This window comes from Vulpes vulpes, chromosome 4 (genome assembly GCF_048418805.1).
Source record: "Vulpes vulpes isolate BD-2025 chromosome 4, VulVul3, whole genome shotgun sequence".
In the NCBI taxonomy this organism is placed as follows: Eukaryota; Metazoa; Chordata; class Mammalia; order Carnivora; family Canidae; genus Vulpes; species Vulpes vulpes.
The window spans coordinates 80609385-80627242 of NC_132783.1; the positions used below are offsets into that span (position 1 = coordinate 80609385).

A 17858-nucleotide genomic window follows, 5' to 3' on the forward strand; every position below is an offset into this window, starting at 1 on the left:
GACTTTCTGTTGTGTTGTTATAAAAGCTGATGGCCTAAGAGAGCCAAGACCTTTGTCTCCCACCCACTTGGAGGTTGTACATCTGTTCACCAGTCCCATGCTTGGCTGCCCAAGCAGCTTTGCCCCAGCCAACCCAGGCCAGTCTTTGCCTTGTGCCATTCCCCTAGCAGAAGACAGGGAGAATAGCCCGTACCTTGCAAAGAGGGTATGAGCAGCTTTGGGGTTACTTTTCTAGCAAGAGCCTGGTGGGAGAGCCACGCAAACACCTCTTCTGGCAGGAGACTTTTCTGCACCCAGACCACGTCCTCCGCACCTGCTGCTCACTGGCATCCGTGAGCTAGAACAGGGTTGCGGTCCAGGGCCTTGGCTGCAGACCAAGAAAACCAGAACCATGTTCTGGGCAAAGCCCAGATGTGTCTTGAGGTCAAGTCCCTTTGTCCCCCTTCAGTACAATGGGGATATCGAAGCCTGTCTCTGGAGAATTAGGCATCGGTGAAGACCTTATGAGCCTGGAAGGAAGGCCTGGACGGCCATCCTGTCTTTCCTCATTGATGTGTCTTCATTTCTGGGATTTATTGCAGGGTTTACACGGACCACCCGGGGACAAAGGAAACCGGGTGAGTCTGAGCCCTTGCACTTTGGCTTTGCTTACTAATGCCTTCATGATGTGGTGGAATGATCAATTGGGGATTCCTGACCCAACATTGGCAAATACACTTCTTCCTGGTAAATCATCCTAAATTACAAGGTTTTATAGTGAGGAGCTTACTCTGTAGCGTGCAGGCAGCCCGGGGCCTAATCCTGAAATGGAAGCATGGATTTTTCCACATGACAAGCGGAGATCAAATCCCATGGTGGCCATCAGATTAGCGTTGCCATCCAGCAACGGGAGTCACGTGCCCACTCTCTCTACAGTGCCCTGCTAATGGATCCCTGAATGGTATTTTTTTAGACCCCTCATTGCCTAGTCGTAGCCTTCTGAGACTTCATTTCGCCAGGCAGCCCAGGCCACTGGTGAGAGAGAAATAAATTCCGGTTCCAAGCACAAGCAGACAGCTGTTGTAAGCAGCCAACCCTTTAAAAAAGTGTCACAGCCCTCATTTCTCTTGGAAAGGGTCCGCGGGACCATGAAATGAATTGCACCTTCTGAGGTCCTTGGCTGTCCCTTTGATTTCTGCTGTCATCACCAGGACACAGCTGTTGAATGTCCACAGCACCCATGGCCACGTGGTAGGATGTGACACACGCCATGTATATGACACATGCCACATCTGGGCCCTGCAGGGACCTTTTAACTGCATTTGACCAAGAGATGAGCTGTGGGTCGGTTCACAGAATGTCTCATCTGCTGCTTCATCACAGTGGTCCCCAGAGTGTGACCCACAGTGCCTAGACACCCCAGTGCATCTACTAGCAGGTCATGGTGTCCCGGGGTCTTAGAGGGAGAAGAGAACAAGTGGAAGACCAGATGGAGAGGCAGGCCAGAACCACGACAAAATATACTGAGCTCACACAGAGCATTAGAGGCAGAGCAAGTGGCTCCTAGATCCCAGGTCTTCCAGATGATCTTTGAACACTGATAGCCATGATCATGAATAGAAAGTGCCAGAATCTGTATGCTTATATCTTGCACCAATTCTAGGCTTTTCCATTTAAGATATTTATTGAACTCTTTTATATCCCTAAATTCTCCTTTTTTGGCAGCTGGTGGAAAGTAACTCAATACGTTCCATATATTCTATAAATAAGAAGCAGGCAGAGTGACCCCTCCCAAACTTTCCATGGAACACCAAGTCTAGAAACCACCGGAATTGTCAGACCTATTTCCAGGAAGGTGCTGGCTAGGAAGGCAGGCTAGGAAGCCCACCTTCCTTACTGTGCCATCAAAGAATTGAGGCCACTAAAAAAAATTGATCATTCCACCTCTTAACTGGCATACTAATCTCTTTTCTAATCTATTTCTAAAGTGTTCTGGTTGTCTTTATCACATTCAATTAATACTTTTAAACTATTTCTTAAGACTTTTTCAGTTGGCTTATGGCAGAGAGTCATTGGAAAGCTGAGAAACTAGTCCTTGGGTGGCAGTGATCACGTTGCCCTAGAGGTGGAGGCAGGGCAGGCAAATGCCCTTGTCACAGGTGGAGGGGTGGCAGGGGCCTGGAGGCACTGAGGTAGGCATCTGGGGTTATGAAATAAGCCAGTAAGGTCCCGGGAATCAGTGGAAGAATGCTGCTTCTCCACATCTCCTTCCTAAGGAAGTTTTACAACCCTTCCCCCGCCCCACTATAAATTGGCCAATATGTCACTTAGTAAAACTCAAGTCCAGAAAACAGTCAAGTTGCATGAACCTACTTTCGAGTAAGCCATAAAGAATAATTGACTTACTCCAAAGAGCAGGTTTCCGAACCAAGGAACAGTTTGTGTCCTCCACTAAGAGATCTGACTCTCTAGTTGTTAGAATGTCCTGGAAGACCCCCCCCATCCTGCATCTCGCCTCCTTAGACCTCTTTATACCGCTGGCCCTAACAGACCTTTTGCAGGGAGATGCGACGGCTTAGTAATAAAGCCTTCCCGACAAAGGAAGTTCCAAAGCGCAGTCAGCGCTTTGCCATGGACAGGTCATTTTCCTGAGGCCTGGAAGCTCATGACACTTTGGTCAAGGGAGAAGACCAGAAGGGCTTAGATGCCATTCTAGGTAGAAGCCTCACTGTGACTTGTGAAGGCAAAGCTGCAGGTGTCCCAATCCCCAACCCCACCCACCACCATGTGTGAGAAGGTGGCTGCCTGAGACAGCTCTCATACTTCACCAGGTGTCACACCTGGGCCTGTTGTTGTCATCGTCAGAGAGGCCCTGGTGGGTGCACCACAAGCCCATTGCTCCATCTTACAGTGAATGGGGACACCATCTCAAAATGACCCTTCTCTGTGTCCCACCAGACAACAGAAGGCGGGACATGAAAGGAAGAAGGTCCTTGTAGTAGCCCACAAGGCCCAGAGCTCCAAACAGGCCGTTTTTCTAAGAGGATACACACAGCAGTGGAAAGAATGTCCTGTCCTTATCACAAGGGACACTCTGACCCCTAACAGCCCTGGGATTTTGGCCCGGCAGCCATGTTTAGGATAAAAAAGTTCATCACACGATAAAGGATGGCCCTGGGCTCCTGGGGGGCCCAGTGGGTTAAGCGTCAGACTCTTGATCTCAGCTCAGGTCTCGATCTCGAGGTCGTGAGTTCAAGCACGGAGCCTACTTTTAAAAAGGGGAAGGGGGAGGGAAAAAAATAAAGGGTGGCATGAATTTGGCACATGGTATCGGGAAGTTAGGGTGCAGCGGTGGAGCTGCCTGCAAGCCAGCCAACTGGAAGGTCTGCATGCATGCAAGGCGGTTGCTGTCACTCTGTGAGACGCCTTGTCTGGGGTGCCTGTGCATGGGGTGCATGTATGAGTCGCCTGCTCAGCCAGGCCCCCATGGCCTCCTTACCTCTCCTCCTCCGTTATCTCCTTTGGCCGAGGCCGGACTCTTCCTTCCTTCACTCCTTCAATACTTCTCCCTGCAGATGCACTCACCCCACTGCCAGACCCCAAGCCTCCCATCTTCCCCCTCCACTCTCCCAGCTTCAACTTAAAATCAATATATCTCTATTTTTTAAAGAAACCTCTGCTGCTTGACTTTCATCTGCCCTTTCCCTACCTAGAACCCCTCTCTGCAGGGCCTCTTTCATGCCACTCTTTGGGGCTGGGAGGTAGGGAGGATGTAGGTGAAGCTAGGACCCCCACTTTAGAGCCACTTCCTGGGCCCTTAGAACATGGGCCCATGGTGCCAGCTACCCACCCTGAAAGTCAGGACCACCACCTCCCCTCTGTTGCCCATAGGCAAATCATCCGGGACCTGAAACCTCATCTCCACCAATTCCTTGCTCAGGATCCTTGCCCACCCTCTGGACGTGGAAAGCTGTGTTCACTCCTACACTGGCTTGACCCAGGAGAACGAGGGACCACATTGCTAGGAAGGTCTACATGGGGCTTCCCAGCCCAACAGCTAGGGGTTTTGCTGGCCCACCTACTCGGAGGCTATTCATGCCATCACGTTCCCCTTGGTGGGTGTTGCTCAGAGCCTCACACCTAATACGCATATACACATTTCCTCTTGAATGCATCATTTTCCAAGTCAGCATTTGCACTTTAGAAAATTCACTCAGAACAAGCCACTGGCAATTACAGAAAACCTCTGGAATCAAGACATTTGAGGAGTTTCCAAAGATTCAGAGAAACATAAAAAATATTCTTGTCCTTGGCCTCCCCCTCAGGAACTGTGCAGCCTTCCACTACGGGAACACTGTAGACATGCCAGGTCATACGGCTGGCGGCAGCCTCGCTCCAGCACTGGCTCGTGAGAAGTAGTCGTCACTACTGTAATCATCATGAAGCAGCTCTCATTACGAGCACATACTCTATGCCACTAGTAAGTCCTTAACGTGCACAAAGACATCACAACAAAGTTTTGAGGCAGGTGTTATTATCCACGTTCTACAGGTGAAGAAAATAAGGCTCAGGTTTAGTAACTTCCCAAAGACACACTGCTGGTAAGAGACAGGACCCGCTCTGGCTCCAAGGCTTTCTTCTGATCACTGTGCCACCTGCCTTCAAGGCCTCGTCCACCTCGAGTAGCACGAGGAACCCCCCAACATTAGACAGTCAGCCTCCTGTAGTAGAGGAGAACCGTTCCCAAGAAGACACCCCATGGGCACATTTGGCCCCTTTACAAGGAGACCCAACATGAAAATCCAAACTCAAATTCATCACGAACACTTCCCCACAGCCCTTCTTGAAATAGAGAGTGATCCTGACACGTACAAAATGGGGTTCGATTTAGAAAGATGATGCTTACCAAGTTTCTCAGAAACAGAAGAGTTCCTTGAACCAGCTTCTCTATATACAAATAGCTGCCTCGGATTCAGAGCAGGGTGGACCAGAGACACACATACGATGAGAGGACCTGATTGAGAGCCAGGGGTCACCCAGGAGCCCTGGACACACACGTACATGTATACACTTGTACACTCATGCACATGCATACACTTGTAGACACCTGCCCAAGCACACAATCACACACCCATACGTGCAGACGTGTATGTGCACACATTCACATGGACCGTGTTCACACACACACACACACACACCACAGCTCTAAATAAAATGATCTTGCCTCCTAATAGAATATCAAAGAGAAGAAAACCTATTGGGACAAAAGTTGTCAGTTCAAAGTCTTTCAAAAATGAATCCTTCCAAGAGAAGGAAATCGGTCCCTCTGTTGATCACAGGCCCACTTTGGGCTCCAAATAAGCAAAACTGGCCCCAAATAACTTCCACTGCATTTCCCTCCCCTTCCAGCTCTGAACCCCCAGGTCTGATTTCCTCTTCTCCCCGCCCCCACCAGCTTTAGCCAAAGTTCCCAGTTTCTAGAGAGATGGGGAGGGGTGCTGGCCTCAAATCCAATTGGGAAGAATATCCTAATTAAGAGATGCTATTTTTTTTTTTCCTTTTTCTGTTTCTAACCATAACACATGAATGATCCTAAAGTTTTGATGTTATTTTTTTTCTCTCGGACTAAACCATTATTTGCAGGGGGAGAGGGGGAAGAAAGGCTCTAGAGGGCCCAAAGGGGATAAGGGAGACCAAGGAGCGCCTGGATTAGATGCCCCCTGCCCGTTGGTATGTCTTCATTTATCACTTGCATTGTTCTGGTGTTCTTCCTTGAGGTTTGCAAGTTGGAAACTAAGAAGGCAAATAAGCTAAGACGACCAGTGACTGTCTACACTGATGCTACCAAGTCTGTTCACTTGGCCAAGGAGAATCTGCACTGTTGGTGGTACCCTCCAACCACAGCTGCAAGTCATTCTGGCTAAATCCCTTTCCTTTGAAGATGCAGAACAATTGGTGTATGGAAATAAGAACTTTCTCCCCAAGGAAAGGGATTTTGGAGCAGGCTTCAACTCTTTGCTCCAGAATGGCTTTGGAAGCCAGCGTAGCATTTGTGAGCCAAACATTTGCCTTCTTCGTTTTGTGACCACCTCTGTGGCCAACAGTTCAAGCTGTCGGAATCTTCTGTCAGGATGCAGGACACTCGGACCTGGGTGTCCATCTATGCCCCTGGGGTAGAACAAGGCCAGAAAAGAGGCCTTTAATATACGGCCTCCCAATGCCCACTAGCCAGCAGACCAAAGTCAGTAGATGGACTACCCCCCAGGAAGCACCCCCAAACATGCTTATTAGGAATGATCTGGGGCTCATGAGCTGGGCTTCTCAACTGCCTTCACAATCCATTTGAAGGTTCTGCAAATTATGATGCACTAAATTTGAAGTTCATCTGTGATTATTCCAAGTGAATCTTTAAACGGAGAGGGGGCTGGTTGTACATGTTCCAAAGCTCAGCTCGTGAGGAAGCCAAAGAATGCACAAAAGCTGAGTTTGGAAACTGGGAATCAGTTGAGATTTGGGCCCTACTTGTAGATACTTGCAGGGTCCTGCATCCTGGCTGGGGTAGGACTTAGGCCTCTCCACTCCACAGTCGGAGCTGGCCAGCCTTGACCTAAATAATCATCGTGGTTGGTTTTGTGAACAGGGACACCGAGGTTTTAAAGGAGAGAAAGGGGAGCCGGGGTTACCAGGGCTGGACGGACTGGATGCCCCATGCCCATTGGTATGGCATCACCATCCCCTGCCTGCATGGCCGATTCAGGCTTCCCCACGTGTGTGGTTCTTGCCTGCATGTCTCCCCGGACGCCCACCCCCACCCCCACCATCACCGCACGCCTCCTGCCCCTTTTCTCTAAGGGTCACCCTGCCCTGGCTGGTCCTCCAGGGCTCCCGCCATGCCCCCTTGAGCATGCAAAGTTTGCCAGGATGGTTTCTTGGCTTCTTCCTGCAGCTGCTTGGAAAGCACATCCTCTGAATGCAAGCCATCCTACTCGACCCCAAAGCCAGCTTTGGCTGCATCTGATAAAGAGGATGTGATATACATCACATTATATATATAATGGAATATTAGCTCCTTTCACAGCTGCTTCCAGCCAAACCTGCCCCCAGAAAGAAACCTAGGGAAGCGGATTCTCTGGACAGGTTCTTAGCAACTGTGACTTCTCTTCCTTCACACACTGCGGTTGGTTCGGCAAGCATCAGCTGAGCACCTGGCAAAACCCTTGAATGAGATGCCTGAGCCGGTCACACCCCCCTTCCCGCTCCACCATCTCTCAGGAGGTGGCACAGGACAGACGGGCATATTCATAAACACAGGTGGACTGAGAAGTTCTAGAACTGAAGTAGGGGATGGGGCCACCCTGCCTGTTCTTCCAGGCTGGGTCTGGGGTCGCTGCCCCAGTGATACCCCCAGAACCAGGGGATGGTCCAAGATCAGGATTTTTAGATGCTAAAGGGTTCATCCCTTTTGCTGAAACCCTGGAAGACACTAGAAGATCCTCCCTTGGTTTCCCTTCCTTTCATCTTTAAATGGTTCACCACTGGCAAGTCTGGAAGAGAATAGAAAGGTTGGGGGTGTCATTGAGGAAAAGAAGGGAGGAGATGGGGAGGCACTTAGGAACCCTCTCCATGCATGTCCCCAGATGAGGACTCCGGGTCCCACATCCTGCCCCAGGGTCACATGGGAATTCTCTCTAAAGACAAGAGGGCAAATTATGAGAAACTATGCTGTGTGACCCTGCGACATGACCACAGAGCTCCATGAAGAGAATTTTAGGACCAGTATACACAACACAAGAAGAGCGCAGAGTAGCTTGCTCTCTGTTTCCCCATCTCTGAAATCCCTGCTCGCCACCCCGCTTCCCCATTTCCCGGCCAGATGAACCCAAGCATGCAACCCGAGCATGCAACCACAGGACTCCCGGTCCCTCCAAAGCACCTCCACTAACCACCAGCCAGGTCTCCCGTCTGCCACATGCCTTCCATGAGTTCTGCTTGCCGCAGCCCCAGCCATCTGCTCCTCTTTCCCACCCTCCCTCTGCCTGCCTCACGCCCCTCCGTGCCCCTGTCACCATCATGTGCCAATGGGAATGCCGCCGTGGCCCTCGGAGGCTCCTCTCCCTTCCAGAGTCCATGTGAAGTGCTGCACCGTGGCGGGCTGGGGAAAGGGGCAGAAGGTCTTCATGAAGCCCTGGAATGTACCACCTCCCTCTGCGGACCCTCCCTGACCCAGAGGGGACAATGAAGGTCATCTTTATTTGGTCCTTCATGCAAACCGGGGTTTTCTCTAGTAACATCCCATATCGATGTGTCCTTCGTCTATTAATTTTGCTGTGGAAGTGTCTATATCGTCCCTGTCATGTTTCTCATTGTTGGTCTTCTCCCGGTCTCCTGCGCTGTGTTATTGTGGACTTGGGGGGCGGGGGGATCTATCTCAGTACAAGATAACCAGGCTTCTTCGGCCTCTGGGTCGGGCCAGCTGCCTGCAGAATGCCAGGTGAGAGGTTTAGGCACCTGCCATGGTGATGAAATCGGCCTGGGGCACAGAGAGCTCCCATTCAACCTTCTCTGGGCTGACCACTGGCTCCGGTCCCCTGAAACCTGTGTCCATCCTTTCTGTGCCCTGGAGTGTGAGTTCTAGAATCTGGGCTACGATTCGAGTAGACACACTCTGAGAACCAGATCTTTGTCCCGGTTCAGCTCCATTTTCCCCATTTTGTATCTCAGGACCACGTTGCAATACCTGTGAGGATGCTTGCCCCTTCATGTCCCGTCTTCCTCCTTATTGATTATCAGAAGGGACCTGCCTACACGTCCTCCTCCTACTGCTAAGGAAGAGAGGCAACCAAGACTGGGGGCATCTTAGCGACCATTTCATACAGCCATGCCTTCCCCAGGTTTTGCAGAGGAAGAGACAGGCCACCAAGTGCTGAGCATCTTACCCGAGAGCACCTGGCGTTCAGTCCAGCCAGAGCAGAGACCCGCGGGGCTTAAGGCTGTCCTTAACAGGGCACTCAGGTCACCCTGCCCGCTGACCCCACAGGCTGGGGCAGCCCCTCCTGGCCTTGCATTGTAACTACAGGTGACCCTAGTCAATGGGAAGTCCGCCTGGCTTGCTTCCCCCCCTTCCGAGGCTCTGCCCTGGAGCAGAGAAGTAGACAACAGATGGGCTGTGTCCTGATCGGCTGCCACAGTATCTGTGGCCCTTGTCTCCCCACCCCACGCCGTCCCACTTGCCTGGGGAGCTATGTCAGAGTCTGAGCCGTCTGCCTTCCTTCCTCACTGCAGGGTGAAGACGGCTTACCGGTCCAGGGCTGTTGGAACAAGGTAAGGCTGCCCAGCGGTTTGCGGCTTCTTGGGGGCACAGGTGTACTTGCGGCTCCATTCTCAAGTGTGATTAAGCACATGCAATCTCCGTCCTGGGCCTCTCTGCAAATGACATAGGTCGAGAAAGAAACTATCCCAAAGGAACAATCACCACTTACCCTTCCCCTTGAACGATCCCAAAGGTGCCCATTAGACATCCCACACACTGCACTCAGAGAACTTTTAAAAAATGCCTTTTAAGGCCTCAGCAGACCCTCGAGTATGAAATTTCCATGTAGCCACACAACTGACGTCTTTATGCGTGATGTGGTTAATCTGCTCAGCACCTTTCCTCCAAGGACTACTGGACCAACTAATTTGAAAATTAGTTACCAGTAGCAATTCTCACAGCGTTCATATGTGGTCACTGAAGCCATTAAGCCACATGGTGACATTTATCCAGATGTAGGAAATCTGTGTTGCTTAACCTGTACCCTCACACAGCTTCTCTACCTCCTCGTAGAGACTGGCCGGTCCCTTACTCTACCCTTCTCCTTTGAACTTAAACTGCCAGAGCTTCATGCTTGCACACACAAGTCCTACAGCCCAGCCTCTCCTGAGGTCCCAGAATTCCTACCAGTAGTGAGTTTCATTTCTTTGCCCCTGGCTTCACCATTATTAAAGCTGACAACACAGGGCTTTGCCCCCGCATGAAATCACCCCACTCAGTCAGAGCCCCCCAAAGCACATGCTTTGGGGGGCTCTGACTGAGTGGGACCTCAGGAGGGGCTGGGCTGTAGGACTTGTGTGTCAACTTGACAAGGGCCATCATTTGCTAATCCAGAAGCCCAGTCAGGTCCGAAGCAAAGGTAGCAGCTGCCGTGCTGCTCACCCTCCCTCTGCGGCCTCCCTCCACCCTGCTCCCGCTGAGATTGCTCACAATCCCACGTGGTCTCAAGGTGTTGGTTTGTCCTCATGAAAGGGCTGGAGACCCCAGCATGTTCAAGAGTTTGTGCTTAGCTAATCTAGCCCTGTCTCAGTGACAGCAGAGCACACTAACAGTCAGACGAAGAGCTCCTCTGTGCTAAATGCCCAGAGTCTCATCAGTTCACAGGACTGAGTTAAAAGTAGTGAAGCCACCAGGATGGCTCCACGAGGCCCAAGGCGGAGTCCCTACGCGCCCAGGTACCCAACACATCCTTGACCAGAGAAAGGGAAAGCTCAGTCTCAAGGGAGATGGCGCCCTGAGAACCCACCCCTCCAGCCATGCCTCATCCCCTTGGTGGGTTCCCCTAGACCTGGTTAAAACTCCATCGACACAGGGAAGAAGCACATCGAATGAGGTGTTTCCAAGATTTCCTTCTTCACAATTGCTGCTGATGGTTAGGAGATGGAAGTGGTTGAACTTAGGAGGGGAAGAAGAGTCACTATCGAGAGCTACAGTGTCTTGGGGCAGCAACCAGAGAGCCTCCTGTCTGTTGGTTCACACCATAGGTTCAGTCTGTGAAGATGCAATAATTCATCAAAAGAGGCACCTTCAAAGGCCACATGGGGAGCAGGTGCCCTCTAGTGTCCAAGAAGGGGGTGACAGGAAGGCGAAAATGATTTTCTGCTTTGGGGGTGCAGACAGCACCAGGATCTTCCCCCCGGGGGGCCGTGGTTCCCCCATCCAGAGCTGCCCTCCACCCCAAACCTGCAAAGAGCACCCTCCTTTCCCACAAGGGAAATAGACACCCACAGACCCATGAACACTAACTCTACATCGTTTTGTGTGTTTTTGTTTTGCAGTGATGCCTCTAACCTGGGATTGGCCTGTGTGTGTGTTTGTACATAGAATATTTATTTTTATACAGTTTTCACTTTTTGAAAATGCCATAAGTATGATGCATCTTACAGATTATTAAAAAAAAAGAAAAAGAAAAACCTGCATATTTTGTACAGAAAATGCCAACCTCTTTCCTTTTGTTTACAAGATGTTTTGTATAAGTCTACGACTCTAATACACTTTTTGTTTGTGAGTATGGGCATATGTTTGCATGATATTTGTGCACACTTATTAAGTATTGAAGCTTAATAAATTATTGTGTTCTGGTGCCAAAGGGGGCCAGCCGGCACCCAGGTGCTGGCTAGCTTATGTGTGAACTCACGGGGAAGTGGACGTCAGTGGTGTTTGCCAACTAGGTGTGTCTAAGAATATTTTAAACTCTTATAATTAAAAAAAAAAAATGAAACGTGGCAACTCATGATCCTGATCAATCATTACTTTAAATACATTCTTTCTTGTGAAAGCAGGAAGTCCCAGAAGCAAGGGTTCTCAGAGGTATAGGGGAACGTATGGAAATGTGAGATCCAACAGAGGGAAGGGGGGTCACTTAAGCAAGGCCTCTTGTATGTAACACATCCCAAGTTCATTATGGTGCCATTGGAGCATTTCAAGTTCCAGTTCAGCTCTGCTGAAATCCACTGGGTCTCCAGAATCCCAAAGGGCTATTTGTTACTGCGTTCAGTGTTGTGTTCTTCTCTCTTTTGAGAGGCAGTTGGTAGTAACAGCCATTGCTGCTGGTGGCTGTTCATTTAATGCAAATTTGCAAGGCCCATTCACCCCTAGCTGCTGAGAAGTGTGCCTCTATTCCCATTCCACTCCAACAAGAGTATTCAGAATATACTCACAGATCTGGGCCAGATTGACAATCCGAAGTTGTGTTATTTTTTAATAAATAGGGTTTTAGGGCACCTGGGTGGCTCAGTGGTTGAGCATCTGCCTTTAGCTCAGGTTGTGATCCTAAGGCCCTGGGATCGAGTCCTGAATGGGGCTCCACAAAATCTTTAAAAAAAAATTTTTTTGAATAAATAAATAGAGTCTTATAGAATTCTATTCATAGCACACAGCTTAGTAAAGGTCTCAGGAAACCTTTATTGCCTGCCTTAAAGTCTACATGAGTACTACCTGTGATGTAGCACACAGGTTTACTGTTCAATGGTTTTTTTTGTTTGGGTTTTTTTTTAAGATTTTATTTATTTATTTATTCATGAGAGACACACAGAGAGAGGCAGAGACATAGGCAGAGGGAGAAGCAGGCTTCCTATGGTGAGCCTGTTGCGGGACTCGATCCCAGGACCCCGAGATCACAACCTGAGCCAAAGGCAGATGCCCAACTGCTAAGCCACCCAGGTGCCCCTGTTTGATGTTTTAAAACATAAGTTGGTGCTGCTTCAGGACTTGAAAATAACAAACTGCTTGAGTATTATAAACATCCCCCCTTTTTATTTAATTTAGGTTTTAATTTTTCTTAATATATCCTTTCTTCATAGACAGGACAATGGCAAACTTAAGCTCAGACTCTGTACACACAGTCACACGAACTCTATATGAAGGGCCTTCACATTCGTGAGACCCTTGCCACATTGCAGTAATGGGACCACGGGCTGCCCAGACCCCATGGACCAACCATCCCAACATTCCCACTCTAGATGGCCGACCACTCCATGTTTGGGGAATCAGACGGCTTTCTCCTCTGGGTCTCGGCTTCCTCGTCTGACAAGCAAAGTGTGGAACAGGAGCTGGCCTCTCTGGTCATTGGACAGAGTTCACCTGTCCCCTCCCTCACAGGGCAGAAGCTGCCAGCTGGCATGCTTGCTATTCCAATGGTGGGAGGTTGCTAGGATGTGGCCTTTTCCAAGTAATCCTGAGTCCAGGGATGCTTCTCACCCCGAGGGAGGGCTGATTCATCAGACAAAGTGCCACAGGCCCGGGCCCATAGTATTTTCAGGGGCTAAGAAAATACTTCCATTTTCATTTCTTTTAAATTCAGGGGAGAAAAAAATGAGTCTTCAATAATGAATCCAACCAGGGTTATATTCATCTTTCTACCAGAGCAGTCCTAAAATCTAATTTTTGCCACAAAGACAAAAGTGTCTACAGCCCACGAAAGTCACAATGCAGCCCTGCCCACACCTGCTCCCCGAGATTTGCCCATTTCCACCACTTGCAGGGATGAGCCCTTCCTTTTGCTTCCATCTACCCCAGTGGAGGTCCTGAAGAATCAGGGTACCTGGGTCTCGTAGACCTGCTCCCTTTCAGCCTCTCATTGGAGCGATCTTAGCCCACTGATGGCCTCAGACTAGAGTCAAACATTAGCTGGAAGGCCCCAGAGCCCGGGCACTGTGCAAGCTGAATGCCCAGGTAAACTGGCCAAGTAGAAGGCTCTTGTACTTGATTTCAGTCCTGGTGTTAATTCATTTCCTTATTACCCGCCCCCCAGCTAGCACCTCAGGGATCCAAGGCCCCTCGAAGGAATGCAGAGAATAGCACAGAAATACATTTGAGGAAAAATTTAAAAGCCAGTGCCAAGGAGAAATAAGTACAGAGGAGGTGACAGGCCCAGATGGGCTCAGGAAGGTCCTCCACACATGTCACTTCAAGCTGCCTAGTGGTTGGGAGACTAAAAGAGGGACTGGTTTCAGTGACCACGAGGCCCTGCCCAGTGGGTGGCCGTTCATTGGGGCAGACTCAGCGTATGCAGGCTCGTTGTCTCTCCATGAGCTTTGGTGCCTGGTGTATCCTCAGCCAGGACCTCCCCTCTGCAGGGGCCGAGAGCTGTGTACCTGAGGACTCCTGACTTCAGGACTCCTCTTGGGCCTCTCCAACTGGGACCTTCACTCAGCTTGTCCCTTTGTCAAATGGAATGCAGGGAGATTAGAAGTAGGGAACCCTGGGATCCCTGGGTGGCTCAGCAGTTTGGCACCTGCCTTTAGCCCAGGGCGCAATCCTGGAGTCCCGGGATCGAGTCCCACATCGGCCTCCCGGCATGGAGCCTGCTTCTCTCTCTGCCTGTGTCTCTGCCCGCCACCCCCCCCCCCCCCCGTGTGTCTATCATAAATAAATAAATAAATAAATAAATAAATAAATAAATAAATCTTTAAAAAAAAAAAAAAAAGAAGTAGGGAACCCAATGGTCAAGAAGTCTGCAGAGTCGCTGAGGATCAGTACTAATGCCAGCAGACCAGAAGCACAAGGAGTACCAGGTGCCAGGGGCTGGTACCAAAGAGCATTCACAGAGGTTAGGGACCCTCACTGCCTCCCTGGGACTTTGCAGCCCCTTCTACTGAGAACTGCTCGCCCAGGAAGCGAATGATGCACCCAAGCCCCACCCCTGCCCACTGCCCTGTCCAGCCCTGCGCTCTGCCTCAGGTACCATGTTATGGCCCAGCACTGCCTATCTGGAGGCTTGCGAACACCTGGCTGAACAAAAGACTGAGCCAGTGCCCCCACGGGGACAGTGGATCGAAGTGGTCTAGGCCCAAATAATTGCTCGCACCAAGGTCAGTGACTTGTGTCCCTGAAGTCATGTGGGCCAAAGGAAGACTCCCTAGGAAGGAATGGCTCCCTCCACACGTGTCCACACCGCCACACCTCTGCCTCATGCACTGCTTCCTCCCTGCCAGGCTGAGGGCCGGCCTCCCTTCCAGGGCCCCTCATTTCACCTGGCAGACTGAGGTGCCACAGACGTGGGGGGACTTCAGGTGAGTCCACGGAGGGGGAAGGCGCTCACCATCAAGTCAGGAGGCTCAGCTTCCAGTCTGCCTCCGTTGTCAACTATGTGGCATGGGACAACTTATTCCAGCTCTCAGTTTACCCAGACGTCAAACGAGGAAGTGACCTCATTTGCCTACCTGGAGGCTTGCAAACCTCCAGGGTGACCTCTAACGACCCAAAACCCGCTGATTCTGCTGACCGGGCGGCATCCAGGAGGACCAGGACACTGGAGCATTCGTTCCCTGGCCCTCTAGCTAGAGCTACCTGGCTGTGACAGTATGATGCATGGAGTTGGCATTGCAAAACCGTGTGCTGCATGTGCGTGCTCCGTAACCCCAAAGGACAGGACTCCAAGTAGCCGGAGCCGATGGGCTCAGTGAGTGGGGCAGCTCTCCTAGGGCAGGATGGCGGCCTTTCTCTCATTGGTGTCTATACTGCTAAATTCATCAGTGAAAAGTGATACAGGTTTAACCACCTGGCACACAGGGGGAGTCCCTAGAGCCTCACAAGTGTTCAGGGACACTGTGCTGCCGTGGTGAGGTTCACCCCACCCTCCCGCATCTCCAGCTCCCTGCACCCCTGCCCATGCACCATCCGCACAGCACAGCCTGGCCGGCCACCCACCCTGGCCCGGCCCCTGGACACCCCTCAGACACCCCAAGAGTCAAGCAGCCTCGGCTCCGCACCACTGAAAAGAAGGGAAGGGTGGGCCAGTGTGAGTGAATCTGGAAAGAAGGTGCTCACAAAGGGGAAGAGCAGGGAAAGAAGAACCAGGGAGGGACAAGCTGCCCATTTCTTCAAGGAGTGCATTTTCGAGGTGGAGTTTCCTTGAGGCATGCTCCCACTGTGGTGGAGGACAGGGAGATCGCACAGGGAAAAGGAGTTGCTGTGGGTTTTTTCTTAACATTTTATGTATTTATTCATGAGAAACACAGAGAGGCAGAGACACAGGCAGAGGGAGAAGCAGGCTCCCCACAGGGAGCCCAATGTGGGACTCTATCTCAGGACCCCAGGATCACGCCCTGAACCAAAGGCAGATCCTCAACCTCTGAGCCACCCAGGTGCCCAAAAAAGGGGTTTTGTATGCTGAGGCACAGCGACCACCACCCTACTCCACCCCCCGTCCCTGGGGAAGCCCTGCCTCTTGGGGACAGCCAAGCATCCGCAAAGAACAGTGTAGACAGAGGCAGAACTGGACTGAGGCCGAGCCTGGGCACCGCGGGGCCTTTTCCTGCCCGGGTCTGCTCACAGGTCCCAACACACACCCTCCACTTCCCCTCCACACCTTGGCCCATGCCAGGCCCTTAGCCTGCCAGGCTCTTCTTTCTCACCTGTCAAAACTCTACCCTGCTTTCAAGGCTCACCTCAGACCACCGGGGCCCTGGGAAGACTTTTCTGGGTTCCTAAGTTGAGTGAGTCTTCTTCCTTGGAACAACCTGGAACTCTGAGTTCTTTTCTTCCTCCATCTTCTAATAGAGGAGGAAATGTCTGTCTTCCACACCAGACAGTGAGCTCTTGAGGGGAAGGGACTTACTGATCCATTAGGCACTTGGAGGGGCCCCTGGGTGGCTCAGCAGTGGAGCGTCTGCCTTTGGCTCAGGGCGTGATCTTGGGGTCTCGAGATCGAGTCCCACTTCAGGCTCCCTGCATGGAGCCTCCTTCTCCCTCTGCCTGTGTCTCTGCCTCTATCTCTGTGTGTGTGTCTCTCTCATGAATAAATAAATAAAATCTTTTTAAAAAAAATTAGGCACCTGGAGACCTAGCTCAGTGTCTCCTTCCCATGGGCAAGACTCACAAACATCCACCACCTGATGAGTCATCAGGCTACCTGATCAAAGCACTGCTACAAGCAGGCAGTGGGCAAGGAGGCTGGGGCTACTGTGGACTATGAGGCCCAGTCTGCCCTCCAAGAGGGAGCAGGGATGCTAAGTGCTAAGTGAAGGCACAGTGGGGGGACTCTGTGGTGGCCAGTGTGGCCAGAATGAAGGGACAGAGTTTGCTCGGAAGGGGTTACAGAGGAAAGAGGGAGTAGCTGGCTGCCATGGACACAGTCTCCCCCTTGCCCGGTCCTCCATCCCCTGGTACAGTCTTCCGTGGAGCATCCGCCTGGGCCACGCTTGCTTCTCCAATCAGGGATGGGATGATGAGATTTCTGCAAAAGAAGGGGGGCAGGGAGGATGGGGTCCACGCTGGGAGTCCACCAGGGTTGGCCAGATCTGGGGGATCCCGCGGCCCAGGGAGGTGACCCTGCAAGCCAATCCTCCATGAGCGTCCTTCTCAAACATCCCCTTCTCTATGCCTCCTCAAGGGCCAGAGTCCATGGTTGGTGGCCAAGAAGTGAAGCCAGCCAGCCCCGAGTCTCAGGGAAAAGCACTTTGGCCCGGAGGAGGGAGAAGACAGAGCTACCCCTGGACAGAGGCTCACGGGCCAAACCCTTCCCAGGGGACCAGCTTGAGGGCTGATGAAAAGGTCTCCACAAGGACCATGGGCCCTGGGCCCTCCCTGAGGGCCAGAGCCCAACCAGAAGATTCACCGGGCGAGCCGTCTCCTCCAGCTCTCCGCTGGGAGTTGGGCTTAGCCCGCAGCCAGACCCGCTGCTGCTCCTGCATCTCCTGCACCTCTCAGGGCTCTCGGGCCCCCCTTTCTCCCGGGCACTCGCAGTTCCATGAGCAGCCTCTCCGCAGAGGCGCTGCCCGCTTGTCATGCTCTGACCTCGGAAAGCCTACCCAGGAGGCCGGGGCCAGAGGCCCATCGCTTCCCAGCTCTTTCTCATCGCATTTCCTTTAAGCTCCTTCGCTGCATCACTGTGAACCCTCACACCTCCTGGGTTCTGTCCAGTGCCATAAACTGAGGAGCACGCCAGGCCGGCAACGCAGAGAGCATCTGTCTTCGAGAGGAAAGGGCAATGATGTCAGAGGGGAGAGGAGCCCCTGAGCAAGACCGGCCAATGAGGTTGGACGCCTGGGCTGGCCCTCAGAGCCAAGGGCCCCACACAGCCAGCCCAGTGACCTGAGACGCTCCGGCTGGTACCAAGCTGACAGTG

General features: G+C 51.7%; 1 protein-coding gene across 1 annotated transcript in view; it reads left to right on the forward strand.

The window, feature by feature from the left end:
* Positions 1 to 11514, forward strand: part of COL13A1 (collagen type XIII alpha 1 chain) — an 85554-nt gene extending 74040 nt beyond the window's left edge. Inside the window, exons 33-37 of the mRNA XM_072756217.1 lie at positions 582 to 617; positions 5623 to 5709; positions 6620 to 6697; positions 9262 to 9300; positions 11068 to 11514. Of these exons, the coding sequence (XP_072612318.1) occupies positions 582 to 617; positions 5623 to 5709; positions 6620 to 6697; positions 9262 to 9300; positions 11068 to 11070 (243 nt within the window). The 3' untranslated portion in view covers positions 11071 to 11514. The remainder of the gene's footprint in view (positions 1 to 581; positions 618 to 5622; positions 5710 to 6619; positions 6698 to 9261; positions 9301 to 11067) is intronic.
* Positions 11515 to 17858: the final 6344 nt, after the last annotated feature.